Raw genomic sequence first — 26,289 nt, 5'->3', positions numbered from 1 at the left:
GTGATACCGTTATCTCGACTGAATTGTGGAGAGCGCGGGGCATATATGGCTTTTTGTGACAATTGACATGGCTACATAAGCGTCACAAAAGTTCGTACGCCTCCCTGGCATTTTCAACAAAACGGAGAGAGAACGATGTCACTCGGGATGATGGTTGGCTAGAATCGTCTTCTGCGGAGCTCCTCTAGAGGCTGCCATATCTGCAGGCAGAACGCTCAGCAGTGAAACGTCACCAACAAAGTGACCTTCTCTCGCGCACGTTTATGACGAGTGACTTCGTCCTGCTCTTGAACGACACTAAAATTAATGCATAATGTGAAACCCCCGAGACAAAGGAACGCGAAAGGACATGGGGGGGGGGGGGGGATATACGTTTATTTCGGAAAGGTCAGCCTGACCGAAGGTCGGCTTGCTGCTAAGGTACTGACACAAACACGAAGTCTCAAAGACAAGTCGAAAATTAAGTTTAAACTGTTGCGGCGCCAGTTCGTGGATCAAAAAACAACTGTAATTCTGGATTTGTGCAGCCCCTTTACACGATGAAAGAAAGTGTTGTATGTATGCATGTGTTGTATGTATGAAAGTGTTGTTGTATGTATTTGTCCCTCCTATGTTGTTCCAGCCTTAGAACTTCAGTTCTTTCATGTTCCTTTACGCGAAGTCGCGAACACATTTTATTATTGCTTTATGAAGTTTTCTAAGTTTATGAAGAGAACTGTCAAAGCTAGAATGTGTGAGGAAGAAGAAGTGGAAAGCCCCGAGGAGGATCTAAATACAAAACGGAACCACATTTGAGCGTCGCCCGTCCACTTGTTCTTGGTATTTACTTCTTGCGTTCTTCGTATATGTTTACTTGGTTCAGTTCGGACACACTGTTCTTTGAACAGCACATTTCGTGCTCTTTGATTTCACAGCACTGAGCACTACGTTTCGCAAGCGCAGCTACAATGTACAAGGCTGCTTTGTCGCTGTTGATGCTGCTGGTCACTGCTCGTGCTGCTCCAAAGCCTTGGCGTAAGTTCCTTCTTATCACTAATCGCCATTTTATCAGTGATCAATGTCACAAAGAGCCTGGGTTATGGCATATGCCCGGACTAGTGCCTGCTCGCCTGCTTCTCATCAACATCTGCGGGGCTACATGGAGCACTGCACTGGCCGTATTCTTAAGCCCGGCCCAAGCATGGCTTTCCTTTGGTTTACCTGCCCGTTCCCGTTCTCGGTGGCTCCATAAATGGACCGGTCCGAGCCCGAAAAATGTCTAGACTACTGGGCCCCGATCAGCCCCAAGCGCCCGAGATATTTTTAAGCTATACCCGGCCTCAAAGACCGCGGCTAGCTCCGAGTTAGCTGGTTCAACAACAACAACTTTATTTTTTAGATGATGAATGGGGAGTTTCATCGCCAGGGGCGATAGTCTACCCCGTTGCTGGTGATGATGTAGGGAATGAAATAATGAGCCCATTCACAATAAGGATCGAAGTCCTATGGTGTCCAAAAAGGTTAAAAGCGCTTTGAGGGCAGAGCGTTGGTAGGCTGGATGTGGCCAGGAACCAAGCAGTTTAAGAGAGGGAGGGGGGGGGGCGAGAGTCCAACTCATTAAGAGACCCGGAGATTGCGGTTCGAGAAGGTTGGTAGCAGGGTTGCGGAATGGGGCCACCAATTCCATTCCAATTTCATTCCGAGGAATGGAGATTTGTGATAATTCCATTCCTTTCAATTCCTCGGAATGAAAAGGCATGGCCAATTCCCACTCCTAGAATGGGCTTGGCAACCCCATTCCATTCCGTTAATTTCATCAATAAAAGAAAAGGGATCGGTAACCGTACTGAATAGCCCAGACCATTCCATTCCAATTCCATTCCTGCGAAAAAATGCCTACTTCCATTCCCATTCCATTCCTAGGACAGTTTCCGCCATTTCATTCCAATTCCATTCCGAGCTGTGATAAATCTGGAATCATTCCAACTCCGGAGTGGCAACTCCGCAACCCTGGTTGGTAGTGTGAGCAATGAAGAAGATCTTCCAGAGCACCGCAGTAACAGCATCTGAAAGAGTCAACTTGCCTCAAGCGGTAACGCCACCGAGCTGTAAAAGCCACATCGAGTGGCATTCGATGAATTAGTGCAGCATCTTGACGAGGGGTGTTTCATGGCATGCTAGCTGGTTCATAAGCTGCATAACCAGACAGCATGAGCGTCCCGCACGAAAAATACAGCACAACAGAGAAGACTGAAACTAGCAAGTTTCTAGTTTAACTCGTCTCGTTGTATTTTGTGTCATTCGGTGAAGTTCTGTATATTCAGGGTGATTCAACATGGTGATACGGTCCCTCAAGATTTTGCAGTGGGCTTTTTCCGTACCGTAATAAAAATAGACCGTAGCCGTGACAAAAGTATATAAAGCGAAACCAATTAATTGCTCCAACAAATGACCCGCTTGAGTGGCAGATTTTTCTCTAAACAGGTCTCAAAAGGGGTAGTACCCACTTTAATGCCGACAGCGCCCTGCTTAGAGGTTATGTTGTTTTTCTTCTTTTTTTTTACGAAACTCATTTGAATTTTTATTAACCAATGAGTGCCTCCCACTCATTCACACGGTGCACAGCTTGTAGGTGGTATCGGACAGATACTTCTAAGAAAGAAAGTTCGTCGATTGGTGCACCCGTTCGCGAATTATTTAGCCCGGGGATTTAACTGAAACAGCCAGTATATCTGAAACTTTACCTTTTCTAGTAAAACATAGCGATATCTGCTCAATAATAATTCCATTTAAATCGCCAGCTAGTTTCTTTGTGATGGAATTTATATGCAAGTTAAATGTTCGAAAAATATCACCACTAAAGTTTTAAAAGAGGATACCATCTAGAGCTTTCTATTATCATAGAATAGAGTGCAAGACTAATACACACACAAAAATAAGTTATTTGCTTTTCGGGCGAAAAAGCATTGTTTTGGTTTTGCTGATACGGTAACGAATTACAATGCGACAATGTTTTCTAATGCTTATATTTGTTAACCAGTGCCTAGAAAAGAGTAATGTTGTATCGTCAGCGTATATAATGAAATCTAATGTGGAGGTGCCATTAATTGTTGGAAGAATATTTACTACGTCATAAATATATATATATATAGATACTCATTGAACGATGTGACAGCACCAGAGGACACGTGTTTCGCCGTGTTTGCGGCTCGTCGGCCCTAGGTAGCTGCGCATCGTTCGGGATTGGCAAACCAGGGGTCACTCAGCGAGCGATATACACCTGGGAGGGTGACTGAGCACTCCTCAATGCCACAGTGCAAGCCAGTGAATTATAAAGAGGGGGGAAAAGCCATTAAATAAATAAGTAAATGATGCTAGACGTGTTTGAAATTCAAACTTACAGATTAAAATGGCTTCTATGGCTGCACGTAGAGAAACAGATACTCATTGAACGATGCGACAGCACCAGAGGACACGTGTTTCGCCGTGTTTGCGGCTCGTCGGCCCTGGGTAGCTGCGCATCGTTCGGGATTGGCACACCAGGGGTCACTCAGCGAGCGATATACACCTGGTCACACACCTACAGTCACCCTCCCAGGTGTATATCGCTCGCTGAGTGACCCCTGGTTTGCCAATCCCGAACGATGCGCAACTACCCAGGGCCGACGAGCCGCAAACACGGCGAAACACGTGTCCTCTGGTGCTGTCGCATCGTTCAATGAGCATCTGTTTCTCTACGTGCAGCCATAGAAGCCATTTTAATCTGTAAGTTTGAATTTCAAACGCGTCTAGCATCATTTACTTATTTATTTAATGGCTTTTCCCCCCTCTTTATATATATATTAAAGAAAACGAAGGGCCTAATATACTGCCTTGTGGAGCCCCCGATTTCACACATGCCGTGATATCACACAGATGTGATATTATTTATTACAGCTGCTTGCTTCCGCAAGCTAAAGTGGGATCCTATTAGATTTAGTGCAATACCACGAATGCCGTACCATTAGCTTATTGGACAGCAATACATTACAGTTCATGCAGTCAAAGGCTTTTCGGAAATCTACAAAGACGCATAAGATTAGGCTTTGTGCCTAATTTTCTTATAATTTGCCTAAATTTTCTTTAATTTTCCTTGCTTAAATTTACTTTGCCTTATCTTTGCCTAAATTTCTTATAACTATTTCATTTTGTTTTAGCAAAGCCATCTCTGTCGATTTATTTTTCCGGGAACCATATTGCAGATGAATTATTACACTATGCTTGTCTAGAAATTTCATCAAGTATATTATTTTCATATCATATATATTCATATCACATATATCATATTTCCATATCATATGTTATTTTCTCCAGGCCTTTAGAAAATACTGAGAGGACTGATATTGGGCAGTAATTTGATAACTATCACCACTTTCTTAGCTCTGTATAGGGAAAATGCCACTCTCCAATTATATTATAAATGAAGGCAAGAATTGGAGCTATTACATCAATAACATATTTTATGGGCCGTATTTGTGAGCCAGCAGCTCTTCGAATTGTTGAATAATGCATATACACTCCATTGATTCCATTACACTTTAATTGATTGATCAATTATTTCTTCCCCAGACAGAGTTGTATCGTGAAGCTCGATGATATTGCATTGTTCACGGCACTTTCTATTCAAAATATCATTTAGGATTTCCATATTAGGTCGCTGCGTTTCGACGGATCGTTCAGTTTTCTTTCTCTTTTTTTGTCTTTTCTTATTTATTTATTTATTTATTTATTTTTAATAGTAATCAGTCTTCGCCTTTCTCAGGACAGAGGTAACTTTATTCCGGAAACGACTAATTTTTTTCCGATGTTCCGAACGCTTTTCCTCCTAATCACAAAGTGTTTGACTTTCATCAACAGCTTGGGAGCGCCGCTGCCCTGCCTTCATGCGATACGGTTGCCCTCCGAAGTACCAGCAGCCAGATTTCTGTCTTATCCATCTAAACGGTACGGACACATGTCCGTCTCACCTGGTGTGTTGCGATGTTGCTCGGTGCGAAGGGAAGCATTGCGTATCTCCTGTGCCTACACGTCGGTAGATATAGCTCGTGCCATGTCTCACGATACGTGCCATAGTGAACTTTCTGCTTCGCCCACCTCTAACATGGCGGTGTATTGTATGATTGACTGTGCAAATAATTAAATGCCATGAAAAAAGTGTTAGTTGAGCTTGTGTGTTGAATATGTGTGGTGCCGGAGGTCGAGCTATCCTCTCTCCGTTGCCGTGGTAGGAGGCCATAGTAGGAAGCAGTGCCGGATTTACAGCGGAGGGGGCCCCAGGCAGGGGCGGATCCAGACCCTCGGTTTGAGGCCGGGGGGGGGGGGGTCTTCTTTGTCGGAGCACGGAGTGGGTGAGGGAAGATCCAATATATAAACTGACGTTTTGGAGGCGATCGCCCCCCCCCCCCCCCCCCTGGATCCGCCACTGGCCCCGGGCAGCGTTCATGGTGGGGGCCCTATTTTGCCTGGTTAGTACTTGTCAAGGTGCATGGCTCATAATGTTAAATTATGGCCAGTTAGTCAAATTAGTTGGTTTGTTTATTTCCACAAAGCTCCGGGGGTACCTTGACTTTTTCCAAGCTGTAACGATAGTCTGGAATCCCATATCGAACTGTGTCTGAAACCACCCTTCATTTCCAAAAAATGGCCCCGTATGTTAAATAATCGTAAATTAACCATCCCAAAGCAGAAATGGAGCCGCCATTTCTATGACGACAGTGGTTTCGTTTAGGACTGCTGACGTAAGTGATATCAGTGACATCCCTCCCTCTCTACGGAACATACGGGAATGTCGACAGGCGACGGTGACAAGAAGCGTCTGGCTCGATCGATGTAGGCTCCCACGGATTGTCAGAAGGGACGCGCTACGCCGACATACGAAGGTTTGTATGAGAATGCACAGCGCATGCGCGGCTCTTGTTCTGGCTGAAAAGAGCCGGGACCTTTACTACGCCAACGCTACTGTATACCATTTTCCCGATCCTGGAATCCTTCAGTCAATGAGTGAGGCTACGCTTCCCGGGTTTCGGCACCAAAAATGTAGGGAAAGGGCTCAGGGACGATAACGAACAGCTTTAATGCAGAATGGCTGCACTGCACTCAACAAGCACAAGAATCTTCATCTTCTTCAAAACAGTGGTGCACAGCTTATTGGTCTGGCATGGAATGGCATAGCGGGCTCCAGGGTCATGCTGCACACAGCTGACGGACACTCAAACTTACTCTTAAAAATGAACTTCACCGCATAGCACGCTCCTAGCCAACCATCATCTCGAATGATATCGTTATCTCCCCTGATCTGCTATAAACGGAGGCGTACGCCTTTTTTGTGACAATTATGATGACAGCTTAAGTGTCACAAAAAGGGCGTACGCCTCCAGTTTTCAACAAAACAGGTCAGATAACGATATCATTTGAGATGATGGCTGGCTAGGAGCTTGCTATGCGGTGAAGTTCATTTTTAAGAGTGTTGTACAGGGAGAAGCAGCCGAAACAGGGCTCGAAACCTTAGATGGATACTCAATGAGCACACACAGTACGCTGCAAGTCCCGTAGCACCATTCCAACGCTACTGGGACGGTAGTGTCCAACTGCCAGCCAGTGTCCTGGGCTTCTCGTTCACGGTGGACGTATCAGCCTCGCCCCCTGAGGGGGCTTTCACGGCCTTACACTTGCCGAGCGGCACCCCGTAGACCCTCTTCAACCTCTCACCACAGAGGAGCGAAGCATCCTTTGCATTCTATGCCAGGTTCCGGAAGTACACAGGACAACGCATTGACGGGGCTCTCTACATCAAGCTCGAACCGAGGTTGTGCGTTCCTACCAGGACGTCTCCAGCACTCTCAGCACTCTCGGACTCTCCGCCCACAGTCAAAGCCACTGCAACCGCCTCCTGCGACGCTCACACTCACTGCGCATCCACCCGCAACCCCCGACGACACTCTGATGGAAAACTTACTATCCCTCTAAAAAGGAGGGGTTATGGCGCGACCCTGTGATGGTAGTACCGCATTTCACCATAGAAGGGGTGGAATGCCTACCTCATTGTCTTTGGTGAGATGGTAGTGCCGCATTTCACCATAGAGGGGGTGGATGATGCCTACCTGATTGTCTTTGGTGAGATGGTAGTACCGCATTTCACCATAGAGGGGGTGGAATGATGGCTACCTCATTGTCTTTGGTAAGATGGTAGTGCCGCATTTCACTATAGAGGGGGTGGAATGATGCCTACCTGATTGTCTTTGGTGAGATGGTGGTGCCGCATTTCACCATAGAGGGGTGGAGTCTCTTTTTGCTGCTGCCCTAGACAGGGACTGAATTGCGATGAATTGCGGGACTGTGTGATGTTTCATTGATTTGGTGTGTGCTGCTTGTTTCTTTGGTCCCGGAACGGACGGGTCTGACGCCCCGGGTTGTGGAGGCTTAGGTCTCCAAACTTCAATTCGTACAAGGAGCGTATTACAAAGGAGTACGAGCTAAAGGAAGATATTTGTTTAGCTTCATATTCCACGTGTAAACGAGCCATTCACAAAGCCACTGACGGACTATTGCGGACTGTGTGATGAGGTAAAATAAACCTTGATGTTCCACTAATTTGCTGTGTGCTGCTTGTTCCTTTGGTCCCGGAACAGACGGGCTGACGCTCTGGGTCGTGGAGACTTACTCCCGTATTCATAGATGTGACCTGACTTGCAGATGCCATGGAAGCAGACATGGGCAAAGTATACCTCAAAATGCCAAGTACCTGGCATCATTAGTACTTAAAGTACAGTACAAAGTACCGAATTCTAGATGTACTTCAAGTAAAGTACTATGCAAAGTACCTAAAGTACACTGAAATTTTAATTTGTATCACTTTGCATTCCACTGTTTAGTAGTTATGCCTTGCTATTTTAGCCGAACTTCAGGCAGCATTCTTGGCAAATACTATGAAGCCATAAAGTCCTACTGGTTAAGTGCTAATCCGTGAGTATGAACTGAATCAGACGGTATACTTGCAGTTACTTCAGAGGTAATCAGTCAGCTGTGCTGTGATTATGCAAAACAGTATTATATCCCGACTGATCCATGATCTCCCACCTAGTGTGGTGTTCCGGTACTAATCTTCGGGTATAACAGGCTAGGAAATTTCAGGTGGAAAAAGAGCGCAGGCCAACAGATATTATACAGTTCTGGGCACTCCTTGCTGCTCATTAAAGTACATGTTTAAAAAAGAATATGAAGAAACTAAAGGATGAACCACAATAGACGCCTTCGTGTTTATACGACTGTGATCTGCGGTAAAGAACAGGACGAGAGAAGAAGACACACAGATGCTGGACTAGCAACAAGTTTAATGAGGAAAATTAAGGAAACACCGAAGCGCCACGCCTGCGCAGTGTTGTACAGCCACGTGAATGATAAGACACGTGAAACTCGAGCACTCCTGATAACATCTCAATGAACAGCACTCCGAAATCTATGAAGAAAGTGTTTCTTTACTTTTCCTCATTAAACGTATTGCTAGTCCAGCGTCTGTGTCTTCTACTTCTCTCGTTCTGTTCTTTACTTCTGGTTACCTTTTTCATTACTATGTACCAATAGGCCCAAACATTCACACTTCTACGTTCTGTTAATTACATTACTACATTATGTAATCCAGTCACACATTTTGGCATAGAATGATTATTAATTGCCAATGAAGGAAACAAAATAAAAAAGAAAGCACTAGAACCATGCATTGGGACAACTGAAATGACAATTGACAAAGTCATCGTGCTGCCGGTTGCAGTGTCATAGACTCAGTGTGTGCGTGTCGTTGCATACAAACGTTGCATCCATCCGTTGCGCGGACTACTACGATTGTAAAGAGAGGTGCACGGATAAACATCTGTGGCACATGCTCAGGGGAGCAGGATACAGAAATGTGTACGAGTGGGGCAACAGATAGTTATCAAAGATAGTTATAGATAGATAGGAAAACTATCAGTACACACAAAAACCATGCGCACACTGTAAATATTGTGTTTACGATCGTTCCTGTACTACCAACACCCGGGACCGCTCGCATCTAATGATGATAGTCCTGCCGACAAGTCTCAGTTGTAACTGATAAGTCACTTATCGGCTCCAGTTTAGATTTACCTTGGCTCCAGTACGGCAGCTTCGGGAAGCCACAAGACACTCAGAACCTCGCCTTGTCTTGATGACGCGTCAATCAATTTGTTTACAGGGCCTTCGCACAAGTGTTGGTGCCAGACGACAGGTGTACCACACATTACGAGACATGCCGCTAAGAAATGCTTTTGTTTTCATACTGCAAAGCAAATATTAAGTGCAAAATTGTGCGAAAATCTCGCTCCCAGACGCTGTTACAGGTAGCAGGCTGCAACTTGAAGTAAGCCAGCGGGAGGTCATGAAGCACGCAAAACTCTTGAGAGAAGACAGGTCTTGGGGAAGACTTACACAGGTCAAGATGGGGCTTCAAGTCGAGTCAAATCTGTGAATTGGGGGACAGGTCTCTACAACCTATTCCCCTTTGATGTATGCCGATAAACTTGTTACTAGCATTTGGTGCGCCTTCTTGGCAAGGCTGTTTCCGGCCTGACTGCTCAAAACATGCTAGTGGCATTGCAGCGGTACGCCGAAGGCTATTGTTGCTGCCGCTGTCAGAGGCGAGGACGTACCAACGGATTACACAATACCTAACTGTAGAATCATTTGGTTTTGCAAGCCTAGGTGGCTGGCGGTAGCTAGCCTAGGTAGCTGTACATCTTCGCACCTTACAGACCTGCAGAGTTCCGCAGAGAGGAGTCTGCAATTTTTGCAGCGGTAACGATATATAGGACAAGAACAGTTTTGCATATCTGGCGATCTAGCCAATGCATCGCTCTGTAGCACCGTGACTAAGCTGCCCAGTTATCAATGGCCACGGTCGTACCGAAACTGACTTAGATTTGTCCAGTATCCTAGCTAAGCCCTGTCCTAACCAAATGCCATTGAACATGCGTGTAGCACCACCCAGCGTGAAACTTCTCAGAGAGCGTTGCATCCAATGCTCCCCGTGAGATTGGCATGTTCCTCACTAGGTGGCGCTACGCGCACGTTCAATGGCCATTGGTTTCAATTATGATTAAGACTGCCCGCGTGGCAGGGGTATTGGAATGTTTCTTGAAACCACGTAGGCACATCGTGAACCGCCCAGTAGACCAACTGGGCTTTAAGGATATGAGAATACTTTTCCTTTCTGGGTCTGTAATTGTGTCCGATGCACAAACTTGAATTACTGACTACCAAGTCAAGCAACGACATGGCTGCGCAGATCAGTTGTCATGGTTCAGCATGTTAAAGAGAACATTGAACACACGATACTTCTCCCCGCACACACCGCTATAGTCGTCCAAGTTCAGGTCCAAGATGGCAACACCGTGTTTGAACTGCTGATGAACTTCTTCCTGCGTAACGGGCTCCGTTTAGCGGGCACATACTTGTCATATATAACACTCCTCTACGTCATGTATGGTTGACATCGGTCTACCTACCATCGTTGCCAATGCTTTGACAGAAAGGACGAGATAACAACTTTCTCCCTTGCGGTATACGTGGCATCCGGAGCCCACGACTGACTCCTCATTGGCAGATTCAAATATCTTCTGACATAACTACGCGAAAGTGATGTTAAGTATTGATAAATCTCCAAAAGGATTGTAGGTACCTGAGCGTAGGAAACTCTTCGTGGAGGTTCCTTTGCTTGCTGACCAAAGCAGGCCGGACCCAAGGTGCCGTGCTGCAGTTGGGACTTGTACCGAAGCGGGCCCACACTTATGCTGAGCACCGCTTTCTTGCGCACGGCAGCACTGCGACGCTCTAGCCAACGGAGCCATGGCTAGGCACGTGACAAAACATCGCTATAAAAGGGTTCTCCCAAAATATTTTTTTCTCTATACGACGCAGAAGTATCATAAAATTAATTTCTAGTTTTCAGAAGTATGACGTCACAAAGCAGGCATTCATACGTTTGGCAACATTCCTCCTCCGAGGTCGCTTTCCGCCTCCTCACCGGACTCTATCGCAGAGTTGGCAGTCTTCTAACGTGAAGCGAAGAGCGGAGAACGGGAAGGTGCGTACGGCGAAGGACACAGACACTAGAGCTCGTGGTGACGTCACTTGTTTTTGGGGAGTCCGAAACTTTTGCAGGTTCTCCCGAAAAGTCGAGGAAGCGCGTAATGTTGTTCACTGACGGCGTTTTCTCTTTTGCGCCCATTCCTTCTTTTTTAGTCGGCATTAGAACTTTAAAGGCACTGTCGCGTACGGAAACCCATCTATGAAAGATTATCCTTGCTGCACCCCTGTCTAAGCCTCGTTCAGTCGTTGGTTAGATTGGTGCGCAATGGGTGAAGCCTTGCCAGACGCTAAACAACGGTAACGCTGCGCCATCTTTTAGGCGAGAGCAGAGGCTTGGGAAGTACCTAAACTCCGCGTCCTCCTATTGGCCTGCATCCAGGAGGCGGAGGAGGCGGAGCCTCCCTTGCTCTTGGTCAGCAAACGCAACGATTGTCCTATGAAACCGATACCACTATGTTCGGCATCGGCCGACAATCTACTTTTGCTAATTTCTTCGTCCGAAAACAGCTTACTAAAATACTATTAAATAAACGTATTATAAAGCACAGCGCCGCTTCCGCAGCTATAGAGGCTCCGTCAGCGTGACGTCACTTCCTAAGCGCATGAGTGAGAGGGGCGCACAGAGGAGAAAAGGCGCCGTCCAAACGCACCATAACTCTATGAGACGCCCACGGCGTTCCATTTCTCAAAGTCGCACCCTCATTGGTTCTTAGGGAGTGATGTTTTCTTGTTTTTCCAGGAAGGAAATTCCGGCATACTCTCAAGATCCGACGGCTGCTCTTTTCGTGTATTCCGTCGAATAACAGTCAAACTACGCCACGATTTCACGTGGGGTTTTCGAAACCGTGATCAGTGGTTCATGAGGAATAAAATGACACAAGAGATTCGAAATCGACTGGAACGGATGTGACTGTCCCTTTAACGACAGTGATTGTGATTACAACATAATATAAGCACGACCTACTCTATACTAGACACCTGGACAAATGGCAATCGCCTATGGGAGAACCGGGTCATGGGTTAGTTACGCTAGTGGCCGCTGCAAGCGCCACATAGCATTATTGGGGACGAAATTACATGTACACTATCATCATCATTGCCACCGTCGTTCGTCTGCTACACAGGGTGTTGCTATGCGCGCGGTACTCTCTTCCGTACCTCTTCGTCATTGTCAGCACAGCTAGCCAAACATTGCCGCGGTTTCGGCAAATCACGTGGTAGTAAATAATGCTAGCTAGCGCCAAATCCCATAGCGAAGCGGCGATTGCCAGAACTACTACCCCTGTGCTGGGAGCATTGCGGATGTCCATGCCTCTAGTATAGTATAGTAGGCCGTGATATAAGATACTTGGTGCGATATTTAGTGCTGTTTAATACATATATAATACATATTTAATAAATAAATATATGTGTGTCTGTGGCGTAACGACGAAGAGACAGAGCCCACGCTGGTGCATGGGCAGGCATATTCATTAAACTGACATTGCAAGGGGACGGATGTTCCCGTGTTCATCACATATATATATATATATATATATATCATTTACTTATTTTTTTAATGGCGTTTCCCCCATCTTTATAATTCACTGGCTTGCACTGTGGCATTGGGGAGTGCTCAGTCACCCTCCCAGGTGTATATCGCCCGCTGAGTGACCCCTGGTTTGCCAATCCCGAACGATGCGCAGCTACTCAGGGCCGACGAGCCGCAAACACGGCGAAACACGTGTCCTCTGGTGCTGTCGCATCGTTCAATGAGTATCTGTTTCTCTACGTGCAGCCATAGAAGCCATTTTAATCTGTAAGTTTGAATTTCAAACACGTCTAGCATCATTTACTTATTTTTTAATGGCTTTTCCCCCCTCTTTATATATATATATATATATATATATATATAAGGGAACAGAAGATTAGCAAGAGCTCTTTGGCTGCACGTATAGCATATGTTTGTAAGTCAAACGTCGCTATGCCAGTACTGGACAGCTGTTTCGGCATTGTTGGGTCATCAGCAGTACGCAGGCAGGCAACGGGAGGCATCACGTGCCACGTGACCTGACGCCATCCGCTCAAACGTTGCCTGCCTGCGTACTGCTGATGATGGCCCAACAAGGCCGAAACAGCTGTCCAGTACTGGCATAGCGACGTTTGACTTACAAACATATGCTATACGTGCAGCCAAAGAGCTCTTGCTAATCTTCTGTTCCCTTATATATATATATATATATATATATACTTAGCCCCGAGGAAGGCGGAGCCTCCACCGAAACGTAGACTTCCCCAGACCCTAGTTTTAATGCTAGTTGAACAAATAACGTTCCCCCACTCCCTACTTCAGTGCTTGGTGTCTTTTTTTCCTATATACGTGAAGATACGTACCAAAGCCGCTTTATCGAAAGGACACGTTGCGTATCCCATGCTAGGCGTATGGCCCCAGATTATTACGTTCTCAAAATACCTGCGCGGAAAATAATTTTGCATTACGTAATAGTTACACACAGCAGTAGAATGTGAAAGTAAACGTACTTGAAATAGTCTTCATACGTGGTGAAGGCGTTGTCGTCTATGATGGCCTCAGGTAGGATAGTAGTCAGTTCAATATCGAAGGATGCAAGACAGCCGTGAAGCTTCTACGAGACAAAGGGAAAAAAAGTCGTTGAAGGGCTCACTGAAAATGTAGTCACTTACAAAAAGGAACAAGTGAAAGGATACGGGTGTTTCGTCTGGAGGTTGGAAAAGTATTCCTTGCAAACGAAACCGCCGCGCGTGTTCCAAAAGATGGTGGCACATTTGGAAGACGGTGACATTGTCGTGGGCTCTGGCAGCTAGGGATTCGAATCCCGTTGTCTCTGTAGGCGAGGCTATGCCTAGGAAAAGACGAAACGCTTGGCTAGGCCTGCGTCGTTTTCCCAGGAGAGTAAGCCTGTCTGAAATAAGCGGAATATCTTTAGATAGTAAAGCCAGGACCACGACCTACTTAATAAGAGAGCGACCAGGTCACTTTCCCAAATCCCTATGGAGCGGCTGTCCGCGGAACCTCCTCGCAATTTCCTCCTCTCACAGGTGAAACGCCCGCTTGGCGCGCTGCCCACATTCCCTAAAACAGGGGGACTCCGCATTGGGACATGTGACGAGATGGTGTTCGTATTGACTCGTGTACATCTTTTCGACGTCCATATTGATTTGTAGTGTACAACATCGACTCCTGTGCTCGTTTTGTCGGGTATACTTTACATGGACGCCGTTTATTTTGTTTTCTCGTGCGATGACATATTGGTACACAGTACAAGGTACTTCATTTGATACCACGCCGTCCTTGAAAAGCAAGTTCCCCCATACCTGGGAGAACTTGGGAGGTACCCGGGTTCGAGTCCCGGAGCTGTATGTGCAGTGTGGATTTTTTCGTCGGTTTTCATCAGACACTTTTAGACATATCTCCGCACAATTCCCTTGAAGTTGCCCCAGGACGCGTTTCCTCCAGGGCTTTAGTCGTGACGTTGCCCACATCTGTGAGGCAGATAACAGTGAGCCCTTTCACCACCCCCACCCCCATATCGCTGTAAAAAACCAATCAACTCATTGGCGATCCAGCAGTGGAGACAATCATGCTCTGGCACGTGGAAGTGCGCGCAGGGACTGAAACCGGGGCGAAACCGAAGACGACTTGGAACCCAAATTTCTTCCATATCCACATCTGCAATCCACCATTCGCAACTAACCAAAGCCGCAACCTGAACCGAATTATGTGATTTCGGTTACCGGTTCATAAGAATATGCTCACGCGTGAACGCGATCAGCTTGGGATGCGATATATATTTCTTTACAACTCTGATTAGTGGCGTTGAACGTGCTTCTGCGACATCCACGCAGCCAGCAGATACATCCTACAGAAAACCGAAAAAGTACCGGTTCAACTGCTTGGTTAACAACTTGGTTAGAACAACGGTGTCTTAACTTGAATTTAACGCTTAACTATGCTACACTAAAGGAAGTTACTGTCACTGGAATATTCATCAGATCGCGCAACGCTGGATCTTAGTCCAAAGTTAACCACTGTTGGTAAAAAAGGGCCATAGGTTAAGAGCAGTTCCTGCTGCTCTTCCTGTGGCGATAGGCTCCTGTATGCCGTTATTTATATTTAAGATTAATTTAAAGTTGGTGCCATCACGCACTGAACAAGTGGGTCTGTATGTACACACTCGGTATCTCCAAAGTGAATTGTTGTAGGAAATCTCTTCTACATGCTCAAAAAGAAAAGGAAGAAATGTTAGTAATATGTTAAGGGTCAAAGTAAAAGTGACCGCAGCTGAATTGCAAGGTTTTGGAGAAATATCTCAGATAGATGACAGTACACTTTTTTGCTTTTCACGCGAGGAAGCATCTTGCCTTGCAAAAAGGCACTACGGAATAAACCATGCTCATGAGAACTGAGGTCTTCTTGGCGGTTTGGTGCGTAAAGATTACGATATGTTTGGCAAAAAAAAAAAGAAGGCACAAATATCTGACGCGGATGCGAAGAAGTCCGTAGAAAGCTACCGCATAAGCACTACAACCCCCATTGAAGTAGGGAATGTCGGCAGCGCCACCAATGCTCCTGCGGCAAACATGTGAAACAAAAAAGCCGGCGCTGGAAGGGGGGTCAAGTGAACTGGTCGTTCTCTTATTAAGTAGGTCGTGGCCAGGACTATTCTCAAGAGAGCTGGCCTGAGATTTTCCCTCTCCCTCGCGCGCCCCGCCCACCCGGAGCGCGCCAATAGGAGGACGCGTGAGCGGCCAGAGATATTTATAGGGAGAGTTTGGCCATTCTCTGATCTTTTGCCGCCTCGTGGGTGGAGCCCATTTTGACGTCAGAGTCGTCGTTGCGCCGCCCAAAAAGACTGAATCCAAGCAGAATCCGCTTATCAGCCATCTTATGCGCGCCATATTGATGCTGTCCGTCAGCTTTGTTGTCGCAATGAATGCAATCTACAGGAATAACCGGCTTATGACCCACGGCCGCCTCTGATAAGGGGGGTTTTGTTGCCAAACTGAAAGAGTTCAAGGACGAAAGGCTTTCGAAGGACAATGTACGCAAGTGTCTTCCCTCCTTGCATCGTAAACAACGATCAGCATCAATATGGCGTCGGCGACCGGCTGACAACGGGACAACAATAGACGTTGCATGACGCACTTCAAGTTAGGCTCCTCCTAATGGCCAAACTCTCCCTATAGACCGTTTACAGCAGAGTTATCTGGGCGCCGCCATCTTAGCGCACGTGATCTTGCGCGCCACTGCTTGCCTTCTCTTCGGCTGCCTGTTGGCACGGCGCACGTAGTACGACGGTGTAGCCCAGAGACGCTTTCCCCGATTTTAAACTTTTTGCAATGAGTTCCGGGTGGAAGGATGACACGAAGCTTTGGCCGAAGCTTCAGCGGTCAGGTGGGTGCGCTTTTTATATAATCTAAGTTGCATTTGCTTGATTTAGAGTAATATTTTTGTCCTCGTGCGTCCCATATGGTCGGCCACACTATGCTCGAGTTACTACATATTTCGGCGTTTTTTTTTTTTTCTCTCTCTCTCTCTCTTCTTTTGTTGCGCATACGCAATGTTGTGGGTACGTTTATAATGTAATATCGTAAGATCGTGATTTCTTGCTTCTTATCGCAAGAGTTGCGGTACAACTATACGCATGTAAGGGTTGTTATGTTGTCGTTATGAAGTAGCATACTTTTATTGTTGATTTCAGATTATACAACCACATGATCAACGAGCTAGAGGGAGACGGAAAGCCTGCGCTGAACTACAGAGAATTTGCAAAGGGAACGAAGCTGTTTGACAGCGGCGGCCATGTCGGTGTAGTAGTACAGTGCCAGTGCAACGATGGTGTATGGATTTTAAATGCCGACACCAGTTCGACACACACAGTGAGCAGAACGTGTAGTACAAAGACTCGCTTCGGGCCCACTTTGGCGGTGACATGCACATGTAAATCGGGTCTGAGCATCAGGTGCAGTCATATTTGTACACTGCTCATCAAGGTTGTAGAGGCGACAAACAAGGGGCTGACGAGTGCTTCGTGCACTGACAGGGCATGTACACGGAACCGTTCAACTGCAAGAAACGTGACCCCTGCTACTATGGGGGGAGTTTATTCTCACAAGCAGCAGCCAACGCCTACAGCAGAGTTTGGGGCTTACACAGAAATGCTGCGCCACTTTGAGGGCTGCTACTTACCCTCGCTGACTTTCCCGGTTTGAAATCCTTCCTCTGAAGATTCGATACCTACCGTTGTCGAATCAGCTTGTTTTTCTCTCTTTGTGGAAACCCGTGCATTGCAAAAGGCCTCGAACGCGGGCAGTCTTTGTATAGCGACGGCTCATGAATTTAACAAACAGCTTCGTCCCACACGATCAGATCTCTGTCACAGTTTCTACACTCAATCACGGAACAAGTCTTCGCTCTGCTTTTCCAGATTTTGCACAGAACTGTAGCACAGCGGCAAAAAAGGTCGGAAGCACTGACATAGGCAAAGGCACACAGGGACTCGCAGAAGGCAAGCAATGGCGTGGCTACTGTGGCGCCATCTATTAGCGCCCGAAGCAACTGGCTGCTGTAAACGGTCTATAAACGGCTATGGGTTCACAGATCGAGCAGCGCCATCTCACGGGTCAACTCAGGGCCGTGGTGGATGGAACGATCCAGTGGATGTAGCATCGCCAAAAGCACGTCCCCGTCTACGTTCGAACCTCTGCCCCCAGATGGCACTCAGCCGACGCCGCTCACGCGTCCTCCCATTGGCGCGCTCCGGGTGGGCGGGGCGCGCGAGGGAGAGGGAAAATCTCGGGCCAGCTCTCTAGAGAATAGTCAAAGCGAGTACCGAGCGTACAATTTCTGCACTGTAGTTTTTTGTAAGACACCGAAACATGCTCACAATAATGTACAACACGGAAGGCAAGGTATGGAAACGTACAGACGACAAATTCTAGATAAATCCCAGATGATGCGATTTGGCGACCACAGCGACATCTTGGGGAAGCTTAGATGCAATTTTCACATTTGAAAGCGGCTAGGCATGGTAACTGTAATGTGTTGCTCAGTATCTTACATGTGTCTACCAGAAGTATTTTTTCTGACATTATTTTCTCCCTTTGCACAAAGTGAAAATATATCCACCACTTTAAAGGGGCACTAAAATGCAAAAACGACATGCTCTCACATGAGAGTCCGTGTTTCAATCAATATGATGTAAGCAAAATTAGTTCACACAGAGCTACCGTTTAGAAGAAAAACGCAATGAAAACAGAGCAGTCTTTGGCGACAACGAATGAGGTCCCGAGGAGCAAAGATTGGCGGCATCCAATGAGACAGCAGGAGAAGCACCCGCATACCTATCGTGGGCCTGTGAATTTGGAACGGGTCCGATCGTAGTGTTTCGTATATGCACGGCATGATACGCTCTGCTGTATCTTTCATTACCGATTCACTCAATTGTAGCCCACAATAGTTCTCACGAATGTTCCACTGACAAGATTTATCTTCATGTCCTTCGGACAGCCACGCCAGTCCGCTTCGCAACGCGCCGGGACTGCTTGGACTATGTTTTTCACCGGGACGGCTCCACGGCGTGGCACGCGCATGCACGCGCAGCATGGACTAAAAACACGGATGCACGAGCTGAAACGCGGTTCACTGCTTCGCGCCGAAGCAAGAAAGAGTCCGGTATAATTTCGATTGCAGCCTCCGTAACGGAATCAAAGTATTTGGCTATGATAACAAGTACGAAATTAAAATAGCGCGTAACGTAATTTGAAATGAACTTGTTTTTGCATTTTAGTGCCCCTTTAAACTTTCAGAACTTCTACCATAGCTACCGTTGATACGAAATCACAAACGTGCTGGTTCCCAGAAGGTGTGTGTGTATATACAGGGTGTCCACGCTAAGTGTGAACAGATTTTTTTAAAATATATCAATCACTTTTTCCGAGATGAAATCAATTGCAATATAGCATATGCTGAAGGGCACTCCCTAGGGGGTCATTAACAGACTCTTAAGGCAATGGCTTAATTAACTTTCAATAAGTAACTTTTTAATTATAAAAGCTACGAAGTTGCTCCAATGAGAACATCTGATCCCTTCGGTCACCAGATACCAAAACCGTTTTCAGAACAAAAATCCGTTCGGTAGATCGTCCGCAAAACATTCGTGAAGGAACGCCTTTTTTTTTCTTTATTTGGTTTATCGCGCATCTTCAAAGAAGCGGCTTTCCTTTACCCCCAGTGTGAGAGAGTGAAAGAGCACAGTGCCGCCTCATGCGTCGAAGATTAGCTTTAACTTCCGGAAACAAAACAAAAACACAAATCTATCGGGTGACTCTATCGCGACTGCCGTTATCTTGGGCTGCATTTTCTGTTTTCTTTTAATCTTTTTCCAGGACGCAAGAGGCGATAGTGTGCTCTTTCATCCTCTCGTATTGGGGGCGAAGGAAAGACGCGTCTCTAGAGATGCGCAATGAATAAAATACAGGGAAAATGGCGTTCCTTCACGAATTTTTTGCGGACGATCTATCGAACGGATTTTTGTTCTGAAAACGGCTTTGGTATCTGGTGACCGAAGAGATCAGATGTTCTCATTGGAGCAACTTCGTAGCTTTTATAATTAAAAAGTTAATTATTGAAAGTTAATTAAGACATTGCCTTAGAAGTCTGTTAATGCCCCCCTAGGGAATGCCCTTCAGCATATGCTATATTGCAATTGATTTCATCTCGGAAAAAGTGATTGATATATTTTTAAAAAATCTGTTCACACTTAGCGTGGACACCCTGTATAGTGCCTCACTACTTCGGACTACACAACACCATCAGGCGTCGTAGGCCAAATGATACTCCTGATTTGTGGGGCCTACGACTTTTTCTAAAACGTAGCATAAATGCGTTATATACCTGTCACACGGGCAGTCTCCAATGATCATTGAAATCAACGGCGCGAATTGAACATGCGCCTAGCGCCACCAAGAGTTTTATGCGTTATCCTGTCCGGCATTATTGGATCCAATGCTCGAAGTTGACATGTTATACGTTCGGTGGCGCAGTTCAATGGCCATTGGTTTTAATTATCATTGAAGACCGCCCGTGTGACAGGCGTAAAGATGCGTCTCCCTGGATGATGAATGGCGAGGAGCATGTTTCGGGGCACACCCTGAAAACGGCGCTTCTCCACATAACTTGCTCAGATCCAATCGCAAAACAGAATGATATTGTTATCCTTCCTGGATTGTTGAAGATGGAGACGTACGCCTTTTTCTGACACCTATGCGGTCATGTTAATTGTCACAAAAAGGTGTGCGGTCCGCTCTCTCCTCGAATCAGAAGCCATAGCTCTATCACTCAGCACAGCGGTTGGCGCAGACCGTGTTATGGGGGTGAAGTTCTGTTCCTAAAGGGTACATAAAGGCACACTAAAGTGCAAAAATTTCTGCTCGGGGAATGAAAGATGTCGTTACCTTGACATGGACACAAAAGGAACAGGATACATCCACTGCGTCGTTCGTGATTTGTGAGCGAAAGAAACTGCAATTTACGCTTTCTCCCTCTTACTCAAGATGGCAGACAATGCGGAGGCGCCTCTGATTGGTGTCCCCAAACGATCTCCCGCGATGATTTGACAAATCGTTTGAGGAGACCAATGAGAGCCCGCTCCATATTGTCGGTCTTCTCAAGAAAAAGAGGGGGGAGAGCGTAAATTGCGGTTTCTTCGCTCGTAAATCACGAACGACGCAACGGACGATCCCCGTTCTTTTTATTTTAGTGTCAAAGTAACGACATCTGTCATTCCGCGATGAGAAATTTTTGCACTTTAGCTCTCGCTTAAAGGGAGACTTCGCAAGGATTCGAAAAAAATTTGGTGAGTACCATGCCGAACACGAACCACCCCCTCGATACCGAATACAACATCCGCCTTCATTTTACGCGAGTAACTAATTCGTAGATGTTGACAAGCAAACCGAAACCGAAATGCGAACAGCAGAAAACAGAGCTCCATACTACGGGTTCGCCGGGAGGATACCGTGACGTCACCCGACGTTGTCGTCTGCTTTTAAACATGCATTCTCCCTTGCCGGATATCGGATGATATCAGCAGTGTGTTGCTTTCAGTGCACTCTCCCTTCACAGAGGCTTAGCGCTCTCTTCGTAATAAATTCGTTTGAATAAAATATGCGCAGTTTTGGAACGAGATATTTCGCACACATGTTCCTGACATCCCAAAGGTTACGGATATACCACAACCACCTTTCGCCACCTTTACGTCTGTTTGTGACGATGAGGTAAAGCCCATCATTTAGTAACCATTTCAGCGAATTCGCATCAGAGAGAAGCCCACAGAAGATGCAACTCCTTTGCTTTGCATATTACACAGGTTCGCCACAATCACCACGAAAATAGGTTCGCAGGTACGCAGTATCGTTACTACCTGATCCATCTCAGTCCTTCTTGCGTTTACCTTGTTCGCTCGGCACGAGCCTGCTCCCATCTGGCCTGAGTGCGAAACAGCAGAAGACAATCGCATTACATAACTCGAAAGGAAGACTGTCCACAGTGAAGTGGTGGTCTTCCGATTCGTAGAAACACCATATGGGCTGGCTTCTCGCTATGGCTGAAAAGGAAAATGTCTTCGTTGAAGCGTTTGGCTTCACGATATTCGTCTGAAACGGTCAGTGGCGATAGCGTCGAATGATAACGTACAGGCAGCAATGTCCGCAGAAGAATTGTCACGAGGAACTCGCAGCCGTCGGTAAGAATGTGCGCGGAACCCAACTTTCCGCATTGTGTCGTTCGTTAGCTCTGCCTCGGCTGCGAAATAAGAAAAATACTTCGTATCAAATCAAAGTAGTGCCACTTCTTTTCTTCTCTCCTTGACGTGCACGTCGATTATAACCGAAGTTTCGGCTTCTTCTCACTCCAGCGAGAAAGCTTCAGTGTTTTATCGGCGTTTTTTCACTCCACGCTTCAGTGTTTTATATTTTTGTTGTTACTACCAGCGGGATATGTTAAAACGGTTGTCAAAAGTTGTCAAGTCCGGAGGCACAAGCACTAATACCAAAAACATGGAATATTCACTTCGTTTACCAGTGTACAAGCTTTGCATAATAAGCCTGGCAAGCTTCGTTTCTTATCACTCTTTCTCCCTCACATCTTGGTCTTGACTCTCTTTGTGTGCCTCTTTCTAACTCGACCAAAGAATCCGGGACAAGACGCAAAGCAGGCTTTACTTGATTACACTACAACTTTAGGCGAAGCCCACCCTCGTCCTGTCCGCACGCGTCGTGCATTCTGTACAGCGTTTCGCACATAGCTTGAATTCGATATGAGCAATCACAATGCATACGGGCAAGTACTCTCCACCGAGGTAGGAGGGTATACGAAAAGTTACATAATGGATACGCATACATAAACTCACTGGAGAAGTAACATCAGGGTTGTTTGGATTTAATCCACATGGATTTTATCCGGTGGATTTTTTTGGCTTTTATCCACACAAATTAATCCAGATTTTTAGAGATTTTCTCCCGATGCGATGTGAAAGGCATTCTTAATTTAACGTCATGCGGAAAACTCCCACTTTATTTTATTGTAGTGTTGGCTGTTTACAAAAACATTAACTCCTAACTTTTTAACTTGTAACTTTTTAACTTGACTTTTTTAACTTTTCAGATTTAACTTTTTTCCCGTTTTCTTCTGCTTCTGCCCATTCAGGGAGTGGCTTTCTTCTGCTTCCTGGAGGTATTGTAACTGAAGTACGACAGCTAATCCAGGCGTGGAGCGTCTACACCATTCACCCACGTGTGCATGCGACTCTACCTTTCGGAAAACAATAGAATCTCATTCAATGTTACTGGGATAGGCAGAGACAGTTCGATAAACCGAAACTATATGAGAGGTCACCTGAAATCAACAAGAACAGCAAAACACATTTGTTTTTACTCTGTGTTACATTTCTAGGCTTGTCTATATTGTCCAAAAATATCCAAAAAATATCCGGGTTTTATCCCAAAAGTCCACTGGAGAGGATCTTTTTAAAAATATCCGGATTTTCTTTCAAACCTGAGTAACATACACAGTGCAATTTGCATTTCTCGTATATCCATTGAATGTTGCATTGTTAAAACGCCAAAAAATAGACTTCAATGGGGTATTTTACCTGAGCTAAAGGTAGTCTGCGCATGGCCAGACGTGGCAGCCGAACTGCCGCCAGCGATGACTGTTTTGACAGCAGGCGTTCTAAGGTGTGGTATCAACGTCACTTTTCGCTTCGCTGCGTGGACGGACAATATATCACCGTAAGACACAGCAATAGTGCGGAAACATTGAGTGCCTACGAAACAGCAAACGAGCATAGTGTTCAATTGTACTTCCCCTGCACTTCGCTTCATGGCGAACGTAGGGCAGCACACCTCGTGATTTATCCAGATCCTCCCTACCCCCCCCCCCCCCAACACCCCCAAATGTTTGGCGACACCCCCTAACTTCTTTACCTGTGCACTCCCTACAAGGAGGAACCTTACTATTTCCCTGAATTTTTTGCACAGCCCCCCCCCCCCCCCACACACACACACACTTCCTTGGGATTCTGGATAAACCACTGATCCCATTTTATGAGCAACGATTATGTGAACGCTCTTCCACATCCACTTCCAAACTGGATCGGACCAAAATTTGCCTCTCCTATTTGTTCTTGTATATCTGCACTCTAGAAGCAGAACTTCTCCATATAACAGCGAACCCACCGTTATTCAGAATGATATCGTTCAGTTTCCAGATTTCTTGAAAATGGGACTATACCGCCTGCGTGATTCTGTACTGAACTGCCCATGCTTACGTCATAGCTGGGCGGAGCCTACGGGAGAAGGGGCAGTTCAGTACAGAATTACCCATGCGGTTTTGGTGACAACTTGGATATATCTTAATTGCTACAAAAGGGCGTGCAATGCGCTTCATTCTAATCAGGAGTGAGAATGGTATCATCCTGTACAATGGTTGGCCGTCAGTGCGTTAAGTTCTGTCTTAATAGTGCAGTGGATGGCGCAGTTCTGTTATTGGAGTGTAAGGCCACTCCTGAAAGTCCGCTTCTCCGCAGTACGAGAGTGCTTTAGAAAAAGCCACACTTACATTGCCGTCTGCTTTCCGTTTTAATATCCATACACGTGTTGCTCAAAAACTTTAACCCTACGGCCCTCTCCTGGTGTTCAGGAACGGTACTGTTACCTCCTGTGGCTGCGAATATAGCGAGTCCAACGACGCTGAAACATCCTATGATTAATAGTAGTAGGTGAAGCTTCGGTTTTCCCTGTAGTATGCTCTCCCTCTCCTGATGCAGGTTCAGATGGGGTGGAATGACACGGGGTCTGCGATGGCACGAGGGACTTTGGCTTTAACGGCGTTCGTAACAGGACAGTCTTATGTGAGGTTCTCGTGTGTCATGTACGGACCATACTGCTGTACAAAGTTTGCTTTAGAGCTTTCCGTTACATGTTCACTGACGAAGGAAATAGCTTAGCTAAACTCACAAGTGACAGATAGAATAGGGCACCATATTTCAAAAGTACTTACATAACGGCAGTTTCATCTAAAGAAAACAAACAAGAATCATCCAAATGCAGCCATTTTGTATAGGAGATTAAAAAAACAAAGTCCGAGTAAATGCAACTCTCAAAACCCTCTTAGCACTTGTGTACTGTCGAATCGCCTTTACATCACATACTTGTTACAATTAAGCAGTAGTAGTTTTTAGAACGGGGGCTTCCATTGCCCACTACCAATGAACACTGAAGGGAACACTGGGAACAGTGAAGCTTTCCATATGTAACGTTCTATAGATAACGTTTCGAAACATGGCACGGTATTTTATACAGCTGCTATATCACCGGAAGTGGAAAATAGCTACAGTAAGAAGTTAACTCCTTACTGAAAAGGTAGCCTAATTACAGTTATACAAGTTAGTAACTAAGTTACTACCCAATACCGTTCCAAAAGTACGGCGAACACCACAGGCAGTACCGGTAAGACATTCTCTGCGAAACGGTACAGTCGTTATTTGATTCGATGCACAAGAGTACGCGATATAAAGGTACTATTGCTTAGAAAGGCAATTGACTGTTTTAATCGGGTCCCCAGCAGTCTCTGAATTCCATTTACCTCCTCCCCTGCGCGCCGGCGCTTCGCTTGGAGCCACTTTGGAAAGAAAACGTGCGTGTTACAAAGAGTTATTCTGGCAGAAAGCATTTAATAGCAGTAAGGGGGGGATACTTACTCTTCAATCGGCTGGTATTCTACGGATGCGTACGGCACGTCGACGACCTCTTTCTTCTTCAACTTCTTTCTTCTTCCTCACACTTTCTGGCCTTGATTCACCAAGGGAAACTGGACAAGTCTCGAGATAACTACAGTGTGTGTGCAGATAAAGTATGTCCGCATTTGCACACATAATACGTTACCTGTAACAGACGAACCTCTGGTGGCGCACGACGACGCATTTATGTGATCAAGACAAAAAAATCGTGGTTAAAAAACTCAGCGTAAGAAAAAAAATATCGGTGGCGATGCAGCGCTAAATGCGAGAGAAATGCGCTAGCATTAAGCGCCTTTTCCGGTCTAATCCCAACTTCCAGTTGTCCACCTCATGTCAAAACTCGACTTCCGGTTGTCCACTTCCAGTCTAACGTGACTTCCGGTTGTCTACTTCCGGTCTATACCTCCGGTTCGACACTTCCAATTATTATATCTAAGTCCATTTAATGAACCTTTAATTAGCCTCAATTACTTTCAAGTACCCTTTAATTACCGAAGTTCACCGCAGGTTACCTGAGGTAATCTTGAATTTCATTTAATTTTCTTTAATTACGTTTACTTGCTTTACTTAATCTCAATTTCCCTTTAACTGACGCTTTAATTACCTCCGGTAACCTGCGGTTACCTTTGGTAATCTTTAATTTCATTTAATATTTCTCTTAATTACTTATATCTTGCATTCATTAGCTTTAAACTCGACTCTCTTGCTTTAATTACGTTTAATTACCTCTATTTACCATTAATTACTCTTACCTCTTACTCTTAGTTACCTTCAAACTACTTCAATTTCATATCATTTACTTACATTTACATTTACCCTTTTATCTCCCCTTTACATCTCCAGTTATACCTCT

The 26,289-nt window shown here is 45.8% G+C and overlaps 1 protein-coding gene and 1 long non-coding RNA gene across 2 annotated transcripts; one reads left to right on the top strand and one right to left on the bottom strand.

Moving 5' to 3' along the window:
- The first annotated feature begins 744 nt into the window (after positions 1-744).
- On the top strand, positions 745-5,174 carry LOC135398093 (uncharacterized). The gene is made up of 3 exons (XR_010423991.1): positions 745-819; positions 915-1,014; positions 4,876-5,174. It is a non-coding gene; the product is annotated as an uncharacterized LOC135398093 (long non-coding RNA).
- A 5,083-nt stretch (positions 5,175-10,257) lies between these two features.
- On the bottom strand, positions 10,258-25,453 carry LOC135398092 (uncharacterized). The gene is made up of 13 exons (XM_064629523.1): positions 25,398-25,453; positions 25,283-25,318; positions 24,698-24,713; positions 24,353-24,492; positions 23,289-23,402; positions 21,833-21,940; positions 21,591-21,743; positions 13,801-14,039; positions 13,639-13,742; positions 13,492-13,570; positions 10,709-10,879; positions 10,536-10,655; positions 10,258-10,448 (listed from the first exon to the last, which is right to left on the bottom strand). Coding segments are annotated over exons 1-13 (1,413 nt in total). The 5' UTR covers positions 25,399-25,453; the 3' UTR covers positions 10,258-10,316.
- Positions 25,454-26,289: the final 836 nt, after the last annotated feature.

The sequence above is a fragment of the Ornithodoros turicata genome, chromosome 6, assembly GCF_037126465.1.
Source record: "Ornithodoros turicata isolate Travis chromosome 6, ASM3712646v1, whole genome shotgun sequence".
Taxonomy (NCBI): domain Eukaryota; kingdom Metazoa; phylum Arthropoda; class Arachnida; order Ixodida; family Argasidae; genus Ornithodoros; species Ornithodoros turicata.
Note: the sequence above shows the minus strand (reverse complement) of the source record. Positions and strands in the feature narration are given on the sequence as shown.